Source organism: Manihot esculenta, chromosome 3 (assembly GCF_001659605.2).
Source record: "Manihot esculenta cultivar AM560-2 chromosome 3, M.esculenta_v8, whole genome shotgun sequence".
In the NCBI taxonomy this organism is placed as follows: Eukaryota; Viridiplantae; Streptophyta; class Magnoliopsida; order Malpighiales; family Euphorbiaceae; genus Manihot; species Manihot esculenta.
In genome coordinates, this window is record NC_035163.2 from 28260846 (window position 1) to 28274624 (window position 13779).

At 34.0% G+C, this 13779-nt stretch overlaps 1 protein-coding gene across 1 annotated transcript; it reads right to left on the reverse strand.

The window, feature by feature from the left end:
- Positions 1-749: 749 nt before the first annotated feature.
- On the reverse strand, positions 750-5727 carry LOC110612158 (chaperonin CPN60-2, mitochondrial). Its single transcript, XM_021752858.2, has 17 exons — positions 5535-5727; positions 5210-5234; positions 4940-5071; positions 4012-4171; positions 3610-3881; positions 3299-3403; positions 3048-3134; positions 2845-2934; positions 2646-2726; positions 2491-2559; positions 2237-2314; positions 2054-2149; positions 1787-1886; positions 1562-1665; positions 1382-1487; positions 1212-1290; positions 750-1125 (listed from the first exon to the last, which is right to left on the reverse strand). The coding sequence occupies exons 1-17, from the start codon at positions 5570-5572 to the stop codon at positions 1023-1025; spliced, it is 1725 nt and encodes a 574-aa protein (XP_021608550.1). The 5' UTR covers positions 5573-5727; the 3' UTR covers positions 750-1022.
- Between the last annotated feature and the right edge of the window lie 8052 nt (positions 5728-13779).

The following is a 13779-nucleotide window of genomic DNA, read 5'->3' on the forward strand; positions in this document are numbered from 1 at the left end:
ACTTAGTAAGCTGCAATGCAATAGGGATTTAGAGTTCGCCTCCAAGGATGAATGGCACGTAGTACTAGCAGGACTCCAGGTTATAGGAGTAAAATATGATCTGAGCAAGGGATGCTGGAGTAGCATATAGATTTGAACTATGCAAGAGTCGCATTTCGTTAATGCAACTTCGAATAATTCACTCCCAGAGTAGATATTAACCTTAAACTAGTTGTTTTGTTCTGTCTGCGCATCGCATGAATTATTTTATTATTTTACTTTTCTTTCACACGACTGATTACAGCTTATTTGCATGTTAAAACTATATTAAATTTCACCTAAAGCATGTGAACTTATGTAAAGTACATGAACATGTAAATATTAGAATTTTAATTGACATGAATCATGTCGTCACATTACTAGAAAATTGATTGTTGCAGATGATGTATACCCTTTCGATATAAAGATAAGTTCATGCATTTATTGTTACAAGTTAAAATTCATGTACGCTAATTACAAACATACAACTTCATGTACTTGTATATAAAATTTAGCCCAATTTTAACTCGTAAACACGTGCACTTTTTAAGAAACCACAATTAATGTTCACATACTTATATTATAAATTAAAGTTCATATACCTTATTGATATTAATTTTAAAAATTAATATATTTCACAGTAGATTGAATCAGATACTCTCTTGTTTTGTGATTGTCATGTACGGTATACACACAGGAATGAAGAACGTCCACTGCAAAACACTTGCATCTCTCAAAAACAGTAACATTGTTTTATTTCAAGGGGATGACAAAAGTGCCGCTACATTGTCCCTGCAAAGGACAACTCGAGATGAGTTTTATCTTGAAACTGTCCGATCCCCGGACTTGCTACCTACAGACCTCAATATGATTACACAGATGCCTTTGGACCATGACAATGATCTGTTTAAAAATTTTTTTTTGAAAAAAAAAATTATTATAAGACCCGTATGGATTTTGGTGACTGTTCACTCCTAACTAGGACCGATGCTTCATGATGACCATCAATAATCCATGCCCATGCCCGGTGCCATTCCTGGAGCGTCCTTCTCATCCTTTGGAAGTTCAGATACAATTGCCTCAGTTGTTGTCATCAATGATGACACACTGCATGCACAGATAACATAAAATGCTAGTTGGTAAGCAAAAATAAAAATATTTAACCACTAAACTACCAAAGTTTATATGATCACCTTGCTGCATCAATTAAAGCAGTTCTAATTACTTTCAAAGGATCAACAATCCCTGCTTTCACCATATCAACGTATTCACCTGGTAATGCAGCAAATATACCAATCAATTTAGTATTTAAATGGGTATGCAATCTACATCTATAAACAAGAAAAAAGAAACAGCAACAGACCTTTGGCAGCATCATAACCAAGGTTATGGTCATCCTGCTCTAATAGCTTGCCAATCACAACAGCTCCTTCCACTCCTGCATTACTCGCGATTGTATGTACTGGAGTCTGCAATTAAAGGAAATGCAACATTTAAATAGCATGCATTTTCAGAAAGTTGTTCTGAAACTGGACACACAAACCTTTAGAGCATTCTGAATGATTTGGACACCAATCTTTTGGTCGAAGTTGTCAGTCTGTAACTCAGCCAACTCTTTTGTGGCATAAAGAAGAGCAACACCACCACCTGCAAAGAAGATAACATTTAAAAAAAAAAAACAAACTTTTGATCCTAAATGGTACTCTCCTAACATGGGCACATATAGAAAAAAAAAAATTAAGAAAAGAAAAAAAGAAGAATATGTTACCTGCCACAATACCCTCTTCTACAGCTGCCTTTGTAGCATTTAAGGCATCTGTAACCCTGTCTTTCTTCTCACCAACTTCAGCTTCACTAGCTCCTCCAATCTGCAACAGCAAACTTTCACTAATGTTATCCAGCTCAGCAAAAGGCAGTATTTACCACCTGAACCAGTCAGAATTAAAAGGACTCTGCCAGCACAAAATCTGTCTTCTTTTTTTTTTCTGGTGAGCTGGCAAAATAGTACAAGCTGTTGACAGTAAGTAAGAATAACCTTAAGAACAGCAACACCTCCAGAAAGCTTTGCCAGTCTCTCTTGCAATTTCTCTTTGTCATAGTTTGAAGTGCTCAACTCTATCGCAGACCTTATCTGTAACCACAATAGTATGCATCAATCAGGTCTTCATATTTGCATGAAAAGATGTCTTTAGATATCCAAAAGTGTCAAAAAAAACACCTGTTCGCATCTTTCCTCAATGGCTTTCTTGTCACCAGCGCCATCAAGAATAATTGTATCATCCTTTGACACCGTAATCTGAAAGGGAAACAAAAATTATTATGCATCCAGATAAATAGTTCAATATCAATTTGCAACCAGATCCTGTCCCATCTCACATATTCAGAGCTTGCAGAACACCCTCAGGGTCAGGGGTAAGCCATCACCACCGCATGGCTAAGCTACCAAAATCATAAAATAAACTTTCAGCTTACCTTTTTGCAACTTCCAAGCATATCTAAATCCACCTTTTCAAGATTGAGGCCAAGTTCTTCGGTTATCACCTGCAGAACAGAAGCATTGATTTCAATCATAAAAACCATAATAATTGCACACAGGTATTCCAATATACGAGCAGAAGTAAACTCACCTCACCCCCTGTGAGAACAGCAAGATCCTGTAACCCAGCCTTCCTGTTCTCTCCAAAACCAGGAGCTTTTATGGCGCAAACCTAAGCAAAACATAAATTAATTTACCAAAAAAGTACATAAAAACACTAATCAAGAATTCAGTTAACTCAAAACAAAGGAAATTCATATAAAGGATTAGCCCCAAAAACATAATCAAACCTTTATTCCAGCACGAAGCTTGTTTAAAATAAGGGTTGCTAATGCCTCACTTTCCACGTCTTCAGAAACAATTAACAAAGGCCTTTGTCTCTGAGCAAAGACAAGAAACTCTTGTCAACACATAACCAAATGTGAATATACCATTTAACAAAGGATTTGAAATATTCTCCAATCTGAATGCTTGATGAGAAAGCAACGGGTACCTTCAAAGCTAACTCTAATACTTTCACCATAGCATGTATGCTAGAGATTTTCTTCTCATGGATCAAAATGAGAGGATCTTCTAATTCCTGTAAGCAAAAGGGCATGTACACAACTAAGTCTGAAATCAGGAAAATTAAATAAATGACTAGAAGGAACAGTTATCGTAACCTTCCAGCCATCTGGACACCACAAAATTTTAAAGATATATGCTATGGCCAATGATTTTGAATCAAAAGAAATAGAGGCTTACACATTTTTGGTTTTTCTGGTTGGTGATGAAATAAGGGGATATGTAGCCCCTGTCCAGCTTCATTCCTTCAACAACTTCCAGCTCATTATCTAGTGTCTTCCCATCCTGCAACAGTTAGAAATAAATTAAGACCCAACTGTACATGAGAAACAAAGCAACGCAATCCCCCCAACCAAGAAGAAGATGTTCTGATAAAACATCAAATCTAAAATAATTTACCAACACCAATTTTGCCAACCCTAAGTAAAAGCAAAGAGGTGCTCTGAGGCCAAATTCAATGAATCAATGTGTGTCAACATGATTCAACTTACTTGGATTGTAATAACTCCCTCTTTGCCGACCTTCTCCATGGCCTTTGCAATTAACTCACCAATTTCTCTCTCTCCATTTGCAGATATTGTACCAACTTGTGCTATTTCTTCAGATGTGCTGATCATCCGTGCTCTGCTCTTCAAATTGGTAACAACAGCATCAACAGCCATGCTGATGCCTCGTCTCAGGTCCATTGCATTCATTCCTGCTGCAACAGACTTGCATCCCTCTGTGAATATTGCTCGAGTAAGAACAGTGGCACAAGTGGTCCCTGCATCAACATAGAAAGAAAGATGTCCATTACAAAATAGTGCAAGCACAGATTTCCTGAGTATGAGAGCTACCATAAGCCAACAATCAAGGAAACAATAGTTAGATAATGGTAGACATTAAAATGTTACCATCTCCAGCAACATCATTGGTGGCATTTGCAACCTGCTTTACAAGGCTAGCACCAATATTCTTGACTTTATCCTTGAATTCAATGCTCTTTGCAACAGTCACCCCATCTTTTGTCACTTTGGGGGCTCCAAAGCTTTGTTCGATAACTACGTTCCGCCCCTACAAATTACAAAATATAAATCACAATTGACAACCATCATTAACTTGTTAGCTAAAAACAGAAGTTTCCAGAAAGAAACATGGATTTAAATTGCGGCCATGTTCGTGGTCGACACAGGCAGTGGAAACAAGCCTATAGTGGCCATGAAGGTAACGGCCTATACAAATTTTTTAGAAAAAAAAAACTGCAAAAACACATGAAATAAAGAGATATTTCAAGATATGAGTATAACTAAGATACTCTGATCAAACAATAAGCATTAATACATCAAGTAAAGAAATCCAATCCATCATTGTTAGACATCTTTAGAAATAATTAATTATTAGCTAAAATAACAATGTAAATAATACAACTAGTAAAGAATAATTCTCCATCCTCTAAATTTGACAAAAAGAGCTTGGCATCGAATATGATAGTTCTGAAGTCCACAAGGTTCAAGATATAGTCGGTGTAATGGATTAAGAATGACAAAAGGGTTGGGTGTGAAGAAACTGTCAGAGAACTTCTGAGAGTAAATAACCAGGGTTGCATACGCTTGAGGTTGTGAGAGTAATGGAGATATATCATGATTGAAGACAAAGCGGAAATTGGCTTTTAAGAAGTTTTCTCTTTACATATATTCTACTCCTTCATCATACGTATGCTATTTATTTAAGGACTAATATGAAACTACAGGATTATACTGTTGACATGTATGAAATTATAACAACTAAATAACGGAATAATTTGTTGTAATGTAATTTAAAATGTGAGACTGCATATATCACCTTAGGACCCATGGTGACTTTTACAGCATCAGCAAGCTCTTCAACACCCTTAAGCATCAAGGCACGGGCTTCTACACCAAATTTGATGTCTTTAGCCGCATAGTTTCTGCTCCAGTTTAGTCTACTTCCAATCTATAACAGCAGCAAGACCCAAAATATGAGAAAGCTATATTCAAACTTCATCGATAAGAGCAGTAATCGCAGGGGCAGATCAAATAAGATAATGCACAAATGTACAAGCCAGGAAGAAGTAAGAACACTAGAGCTCACCTGATGCGTGCTGTTCCTAGCGATCCTGCGAACCAAAAGAAACCCGTTAACATCAGGCATGAGCAACAACACAAAAACCAACATAGAGCATTGACCACTGATGCAACATTCAAAAACTCAAGTAGCAAGCTTTCAGTTCAGTTATTTATCCAGTTAGAAATGAAATTCCAAAGGGGAAAAATATAAATCCGATATCGGAAAACGTAAATTGGTTATCTTTCGAGTTATGCTGCATCGTTTACTCGAGTACCAAGCGGAAAATGGAGAAAACAATCAAAACACAGTTAGCACGCAACGATAAAAACAGAAGGGGAACAGAAAGTACCGAGCCTTAGAAGCGAGGCTAGAGGCGAAACGATACATAGTGTACAGACTGCAAAAACAATGAAGAGTTCTGGATTGGGAAATGAGGAAGCGAGTGAATTAACAAAAAGATTACACGAGGCAGACTGTGAAGAGAGAAAGTAGGCGCTTTTATAATAAAAGAGGAAGGCTCCAGAAGCACAACGGGCAGAGCACAGCAGCCTCTGGTTCTAGGGTTTAGGGTTTTATTTTATTTTATTTTATTTTTTCCTATACTTTCTCGTCGAAATGTTTTCCTATACTTGCAATCCGTTTTGTGTGAAGCAAAATAACGTTACGTTTTTAATGATTAATTTTAAATTTTAATAATTTTTATTGTTTAAAAAAAAATAATAAAAAAGTGTTTAAAAGTATTTCGAGGTTTTCAAAAAAATTTAGAGTTTAATGTTTTTTTTTTATAATAATTATGTACACCCTCTTTTATAGAAGACATAATAAGGTAAAATTTTCAATAATTGTTTTAAAATTTTAATAATTTTAATTGTTCCGAATTGTTTAGAAACATTTTAAGATTTTCAAGAGTTTCAGAGTTTAGAGTTTTATTTTATTTTTCTCAATTTTGCATTAAGGTAAAGTTTTTTATGATTGTTTTAAAATTTTAATATTTTTTTATTATTTAAAAATATGAAAATATATTTAAAGATTTTTAAGTATTATAGGATTTAAATTTTTATTTTTATTTTATTTTTTTCGATATTTACTGTCTGTTTTCAATCTGAAAAGTATAATTTTTAATGGTTATTTTTAAATTTTAAAATTTTTTTATTACTTTGAAGTGTTTAAATATTTGGAGATGTTTAAGAGCTCTAGGTTTAAGGTTTTATTTCATTTTAGTTGTTATTTTAAATTTTAATAATTTTTTATTATTTAAAAAATAAAAAAAATTTGGAAGTTTTCAAGAGTTCTAAAGCTTAGAGATTTATTTTATATTATTTTCTCAATGTTTATATTTTATTTGGTAAGAGGTCAAGTAAGGTAAAAATTTTAATAGTTATTTTTCAATTTTAATAATTATTATTATTATTGTAAAGTGTTTGGAGATATTTGAATATTTTCAAGAGTTTTAGAGGTGTGAATTTTATTTTATTTTATTTTATTTTATTTTATTTTATTTTTTAATATTTATATGAGGTAAAATAAAATAAAGTTTTTAATGAATTTTTTCAATTTTAATATTTTTTATTATTTGAAAAAATGAAAATAAAATATTTGGAGGTTTTCAAGTTTTATAAAGTTTAGGGTTTTATTTATTTTATTTTTCTCAATACTTACACTTTATTTGCTATGATACAAAATAAGCTAAAGATTTTAATAGTTATTTTTAAATTTTTATTGTTTCGACGTTTTTTTTAAGAAAAAATTTGTATAAAATTAGCATAGAAAAAATGGAAAATCTCTGTCTTGAAAACTAATTTCAGCATCTCTTAGTCAATAGTATATATTTTTGTTTAGTTATGCAACAATGTTAGGTTTGGATCTCGTTCTATGAGGATTTTTTTTTAGATGATTAATAAAAAAGCATTTTATTATCTCATTTATCTGTCTAGTCTTTGTCTCAGTACTTTAAGAGAAAACTTAACAATCCATAATGATAATTCTAAATCATATTAATATATTTAACGATTTACGCTTTTTTTAATCTATCGTATTGCCTCTTCTTATGTACTGCTCCACCTTGAATTTCGAATTGATTTGGATGTAACTGCCAATAGTGGTGGTATACGATAAAGGTCCTATCGTAGAATTTGTCTGTGTGTTTTGAATTTCCATTTAGTTGCATTTCGTATTTTATTTTATCAATTTTCTATGAGTGTACATTAATTTTTTTACTCTGATTAGATATGTATTTATAGTAGAAATAGTGATAATATGATTTTTTGATGGTACAACCGGTTAAATTATGACTTTTTTTAAAGTTTGTGGATTGTGATAATAAGTTTTGTTTCAGTTTTTATTTTATGATTGTGATTAATTTAGCTCTTATTTACATTTATTTTTCTTTTAGCTCCCTGTGCCCTCAATGCAATTAATTTTACATGATAATTTTTTTTTAAGAATTATAAAATTTAGAATTTTATTTTATTTTATTTTTTCCTAATACTTATACTTTATTTAATAGGAGGCAAATTAAGTAATGTAAAGATTTTAATTATTGTTTTACAATTTTAATAATTTGTTATTATTGAAAAAAATAAAAATGTAATTGGAAGTTTTCAACCGTGGTAAAGTTTAGAGTTCTATTTAATTTTATTTATTTATGTTATTTACAACTTGTTTTATATGAGCCAAATTAAAGTAAAGTTGTCAAATAGATGTTTTAAAATTTTAATATATTTTATTGTTTGAAAAAATGAAAAAATATTTGAAGGATTCTAAGATTTACAAAATTTAAGTTTTTTTTTTTTTTATCCATACTTACAGTATCTTTGATAAAAAGCAAAATCAATTATTGAGTTTAATTATTTAAATTTGAACTTGTTTGATGTATTCAATGTATTTTGAGTTTCGCTCAACTCGATCAAGTTTAAAAATATAAAATAAAAAATTTAATAAATATAATCGGTAATTTAATTATTAAATATATATTAGCCAGCTAAGAAAATTCTCCTATTTTCTATTAAAAATGGAGCTAGAATTTAAAATAAAAGTATAACATATTTTTAATAATATATTAGTATATGTAAACGGAAGTATGTGTGTATTTTAAACTATTTTTACCAATAATTAGTTATAATCCTTGTTTAAAATTAATTTGAACGGAATGGCTAATTTTAACTTTATTTGGAATTTTTAGAATTAATTTTGAATTAAAAGTAAATTTTATTAAAATTATTAAAAATTTGCAAGAAATTATTTTATTTAAGATTATTTATATTAAAATTATTTAATTAGCTTTAGAGAGAGTTTTTTTTTTCTTTTCCTTTTATTTTTATTTTTATTTTTTATTTTTTAATTTATTTTTTATTTTAATTAATAATTTATCTTTGAAAAGTTAATTTAATTTAATATTAACTATTAGTATTTAATGAATTTATAAATATTAAGAAATTTATTATATTATTTTGTTGATTTAAAAATCTTAATTTTTTTTATTTTTTTAATGGTAAAAAATTATATAAAATTATGATTTTAAATATTATAAAAATATTAATAAAAAATTTTCAATCAATGTGAAACTTAAATTTATTATTAATTTGTTTATATAAAAAAATTTAATTAAATTCTATTATATTTAAATTAATTTCAAACAAATAAATTTTTTTATAAATAAAAATAAATTGAATTCTATAAGAAATACTCATCAAATAAGGGCTTAATATATTTATAATAAATTTATTTGATTCAATATGTACACTCATGGCAGTATTTAAAATTATTCAAATCGTATAAAATTTTTTAAAAGTGTGAATAATTCTATTTTTTAGATAAGGTCTGCAATATAATTGTATAACCTATTAATTTATAAAAGTTAATATTATTAATTTTTCTAAAGTTTTGATAATATTAATAATTTTTTATTAGGTTTTGTTACTCAAAACAATACTAATAATTTCATCTTATACTTATTATTTCTATATGATAATAATAGATATAAAACAAGTAATTTATTAACTTATATTATATATGTAATAAATAGATATTAACTTTAATTTATTGGTAATTGAATTATTTATAAGATTGAGAAAGGTTTGGAACTTAAGATTTGTATATATAAAAAAAATCTAGTAAAATTGTATTAGTTTTTTTTATTTTGTTAATTTTTAGAACCAACAACTCACTTAATTTAAGGATTATTAATTATAGAAAAAAAAAAGAAGCTATAATTTTTTCAAAGGAGAGAAAAAGGAAAAGAAAAGTTATGAGAAAAAGGTGAAGGAAGAAAGAAAGCAGTCGGCTTGAATAGTCTGTTTTGGATTTTTTGTGTCTTTTCTTTTAATTTTTTTTATTTTTTCTTTGCGTTTCGACATGAGACGTCTCCATCCTCCCTTATTTTCTTTCATTGGGTCGGTCAGCAGCGTTTTTTTTTTTTTTTTGACAGATTTTTGCTATTCAACGTGAGGGTTTTTTGTTAGATTTGGAGGGTAGCCAGCGACTCTGCTTTGTTGATGGGAAGGAGTATACTTGCTGATGTTGCCAAAACCTCTAAAGATTACAATGACGTATCCAGTGATTTGCGCTCTCTCTAATAGAGGATGGATGAATTCTACAGCACCTTCTTTCTTCTGTATTTTGATTTTTTAAATTATTTTACTTTTTGTTATTTATGAGAATTCAACTTTCTTTTAATACATACAAGTTATCTTCTGTTTTTCTGATTGCTCTCTATTTTTTGATAATGCGTTCAATGATTTTAATGGTGTAATTACTTTGGTGTTGTGTTTTCGTTAATAGCAGATGGGTATTGGCAGTTGACTCTACCACACTTAGTTAAATGGTTTGTTTTAATTGTGGGTTTGATTTGGATTAATTTTGAATCTTGTTATGGGGCTGAGGTTTCATTGATTTTTATGATTTTTAAGTGGACAATTGATTTTCACTTGATAATCTGAGATCCAGAGAAATAGGGTTTTACAAAGGGTTCTGTAAAACTAGAAAAAGTTTAGACCTAGAGGAGAGTATTTATCCTTTTATATGTTTCCTTTTGTCTGCTAGTGATGTGCTAACAGAACGTATATCGTTGGTCCACCTGTCCCTGCTACATTGATACGGACGTACGAGGGAATCAGATCTCTGCTCCATGCGTAACGACCTTTGATTCTCCCTGTGCGTGTATAGAGGGGTCCACAAGGCAGATGAAAGAGTCTTCCTTCTGGTTCTGGACTGGGCCGGGAGATAGGAGCAAAGCTGGGCCCAAAGGAGATTGGCCCGAGGTGCAGTGAAGGCGAGGCCGGCCTGGTTGAGAAATTCGGAGGGGCCCGGTATCAAGACTCGAAAGGGCCTGACCTGTTAGTGCAGAGGATGTGTGGGCTTCTGAGCGATGGGCTGCGATCGAGGGCTTGGCCCCTGACTAGGGTGGAGAAATCTAGTGGTCATCAATTGCCCCTTTACCTCCTCGGCAGTTATTGCCCCAACTGTCGAGGGGGTAAACATCGAGAATCATTATGACCGCGCCTGTTTGAATTCGGCTTGCTCCATAACGCCCTTTCATCTTTTTGTCACATGTAGCTTTAAATTTTCTTCGTCTTTTTTCTATTTCTAGCTTTCCTCTGCTCTTTGTGCACACTGTTATCCTCACTTTCCTGCCTTTATCTTCCCGATACGCTTTCTTTCCTCTTTTGTGAATAGCCTTTAAGGATTCTGATGCCGCTAGCCTAGAGTATAAGGTCACCCTGTCTTACATTAAAATCTCAGCCTCTGGCTATATATTAATAACACCTCCTTCTCATCCTTGGGCTCATTATCGGGACAACGGGATCTCTCTTTCCGATCCTCCTTCCTCTGATTCGGTCAATCTCCCAAAAGATGCAAGTTTAGTTTTCTTTGTCATGCGAAAGGGGTACGGTTTACCCTTCCCTTATTTCTTTCGAATCTGCTTTGTCTCTCATGAGGTCTGTTTTAACCTTGCTTTTGTGATTTTTGCAGCCTTTGGGATGAAGATGAAGCGGATTAAGCCCCCTAAGATTCTTACGCTGCCCATGGGGAGCTTGAACGTTGCTTCGGACGTCTTCTTAGTGGGGTGATCGGTGGGGGAGGTTATTCGACAAGTGGCCAGAATCATGTTTTCCAGGTCGTCCGGACGACCTCTTCCCCCTGCTCCTGCCCGGGCTCCTGTCTTTCTTTCTTCCGGGGAGGAGGAGGAGATTCTCGTGGTGCCCCTGATGTCTGCTCCTGACTCGAACTCATGGAATAACATGGTTTCTGAGGCTTATTATGAGATACGAAATGCTGTCTACACACGTAATATTAACAAGGGTAACCTGCTAAAATTAGTCCAACATAGTATGTGTGTAGATTTGCAACATTCACTTGTTCCATTGCTCTTCAGAATGCCTCGCCGGTTTTCCTCGGCTTGCTCGAGTGTATCGTGCATCACACTTGGGCGGCAGGAAGCCTGCCTATGATGGAACAGTGAGAAATGCTTATGGGGATCAACTTGTTCAGTTCCCCTATAATAACAAGACAGAGCTCAGCCGACCTGTGAAGCTCATCTTCCGAACTATGAGAATTCTTCTGAATCGAAAGTTAAGATGGTGGGGTAGGTGACAGTGATGTAAACATAGATGATGATGTATCCGGGCATGTAAATCCTTTAGGGATAGCTTTTTATCCTGTAATGTAGGTATTTGTAACATGCTGTAATGTATTGTTCTTTTAATGAAATTTTTGTTTTTCGTTCATACTCAAGCTGTTCTTTCCTTGTCATGAGTGAGGTATTTAGATTGCGTGCTTCGTAATTTTTCCTGAGGAATTCGCTGTATTATTTTTTCCTTCTCGCCTTCTAGCCAATCGGAACTAGAGTTCATTTAGCCAACTGAGCTTTCGATTTACTCTTTCCGAGCTAAACTAACCGTACCCGTGAGCTCTGTTTTTAACCAGTGAGCTGAGGCTTTCGATTTACTCTTTCCGAGTTGAACTAACCGTACTCGTGAGCTCTGTTTTTAACCAGTGAGCTGAGGTCTTGACCCACAGGTTTGTATGATTCCACGACATCCTCATCACCTCAGACTCGTAGCCTTTGCTTAACGATGATAAGTCGGATCATGTACCTTTTTAGGTGATGAGCAGGTCTGGTCTTTATCATGCTTCCCTCTGCTTGCGTCCTTGGATCTTTCGACGACGTGCCCTTTTGCCTCCTCAGTATTTATCATATGAGTATCGATGAGGTAGATCTTATCTGTCGAGCCGTCCTAGGTGAGAGATCCAGGTGGAGCCCGGTCTTAAGGTCTGGACGAGTTGGGTTTGTTTTATGCAGATAGCGTGGGGGCCTTTGAATGATGGGCTATTGTCGTGGGCCTGACCCTTGATAGGGGTGGGGGAGTCTAGCGGTCCCCAATTGTTGCCCCTTTATCTTCTCGGCAGTTATTGCCCGACTGATGAGAGGGTAAACTTCGAGAGTAATAATGACCGCGCCGCTCCAAGACAAAATTGTCCAGAGTAACTCTTCGTTTCATTATTGCCTTTCATTTCGAATTCTCTCTGCTTTCTGAGGAAACTTGTTCTCTTCTGCTCTCTGTTTTCCTTCGATTTCTTCTGCTTTTTCAACCTCGTTGCATTTCAGGTACGCTCTCTTATTCTTCCATGAAGGGTTCTAAACTTTCCGATGTTGCTAACCTCGAGTCGCACATTACTCCTTCTTCCATAACTAAGTATATTTCTCGGGGGTATTTAGACACTCCGCTTTATCTTATTCGAGCTCCTCTCCAAAATGAAAGGGTAGTTCTTCCAAACCCTTCCCCTCCTGGTTTGATAGATCCCCAAAGGGGTCGTTGCATAGTCTTCTTCCTCAAGCAAAGGGACTTCGGTCTGACTTTCCCTTTTACCCCTTTCTTCATCGAGGTTTTCCAATACTTTGGGATAACCCCCCGAATGTTGTCCCCAAATTCCATTTTGTTCATGTGTTGTTTTGAATCTATCTGCTTGAGTTGGGGTTTTACACCCACGGCGTGTCTATTCGCCACTTTCTTCCGCCTCGTTAGATCGGTTCAGAATTTTTACTATTTTTCTCCCCGTAGTGGATTGTCTCTTTTCACAGGCTACAAGGATTCAATAAAGGGATGGGTAGAGAATTTCCTTGTGGCAGAGCTGAGAAAAGAGACCGATTTATCATGGGGAGTGGGGCTAGGCTGGGAGGATGTCCCCCTGGGTTGCAACGACCTGCCCCAACTAAACCTTACCGAGCAGGTGGGGTATCTTCGACTGACTTCTGTTGACAAGAAGTATGACGTCGAGAAGTGTATGTCCGTGTCTAACCTTAGGGATATTCGAGACACGGGTATAGTGCCTTGTTTAACAATTCTGCTTTTTCCTTGTAAGTGATATTAGAAAGTACACTAATTTTTTCTGGTTTTGTGTTTTTTGGCAGCTTCTGACGTTAAGATGGACCAGGTCAAGCCCCAAAAAACTTAGTTCTGTCTCGGGAAAGCATGAACGCTGCCCTAGATGCCCTTCGGGCTGGGCGTCGCGTGTCTGAAGTCACTGAAGAGGTGGCTCAGACTGTGTCTTCTAGGAAGATTAGCCGACCTCTTGCCAGAGCTTCCTCTCGAGCT

Excerpts from the sequence above, each read along its gene's own strand:
- LOC110612158 (XM_021752858.2), bottom strand. The coding sequence starts at position 5,572 with ATGTATCGTTTCGCCTCTAGCCTCGCTTCTAAGGCTCG. Across the intron at positions 2,150-2,236 it reads TTGAGGAAAGATGCGAACAG|ATAAGGTCTGCGATAGAGTT; the intron begins GTGTTTTTTTTG and ends TTGTGGTTACAG. Across the intron at positions 1,488-1,561 it reads TCATTCAGAATGCTCTAAAG|ACTCCAGTACATACAATCGC; the intron begins GTTTGTGTGTCC and ends CTTTAATTGCAG.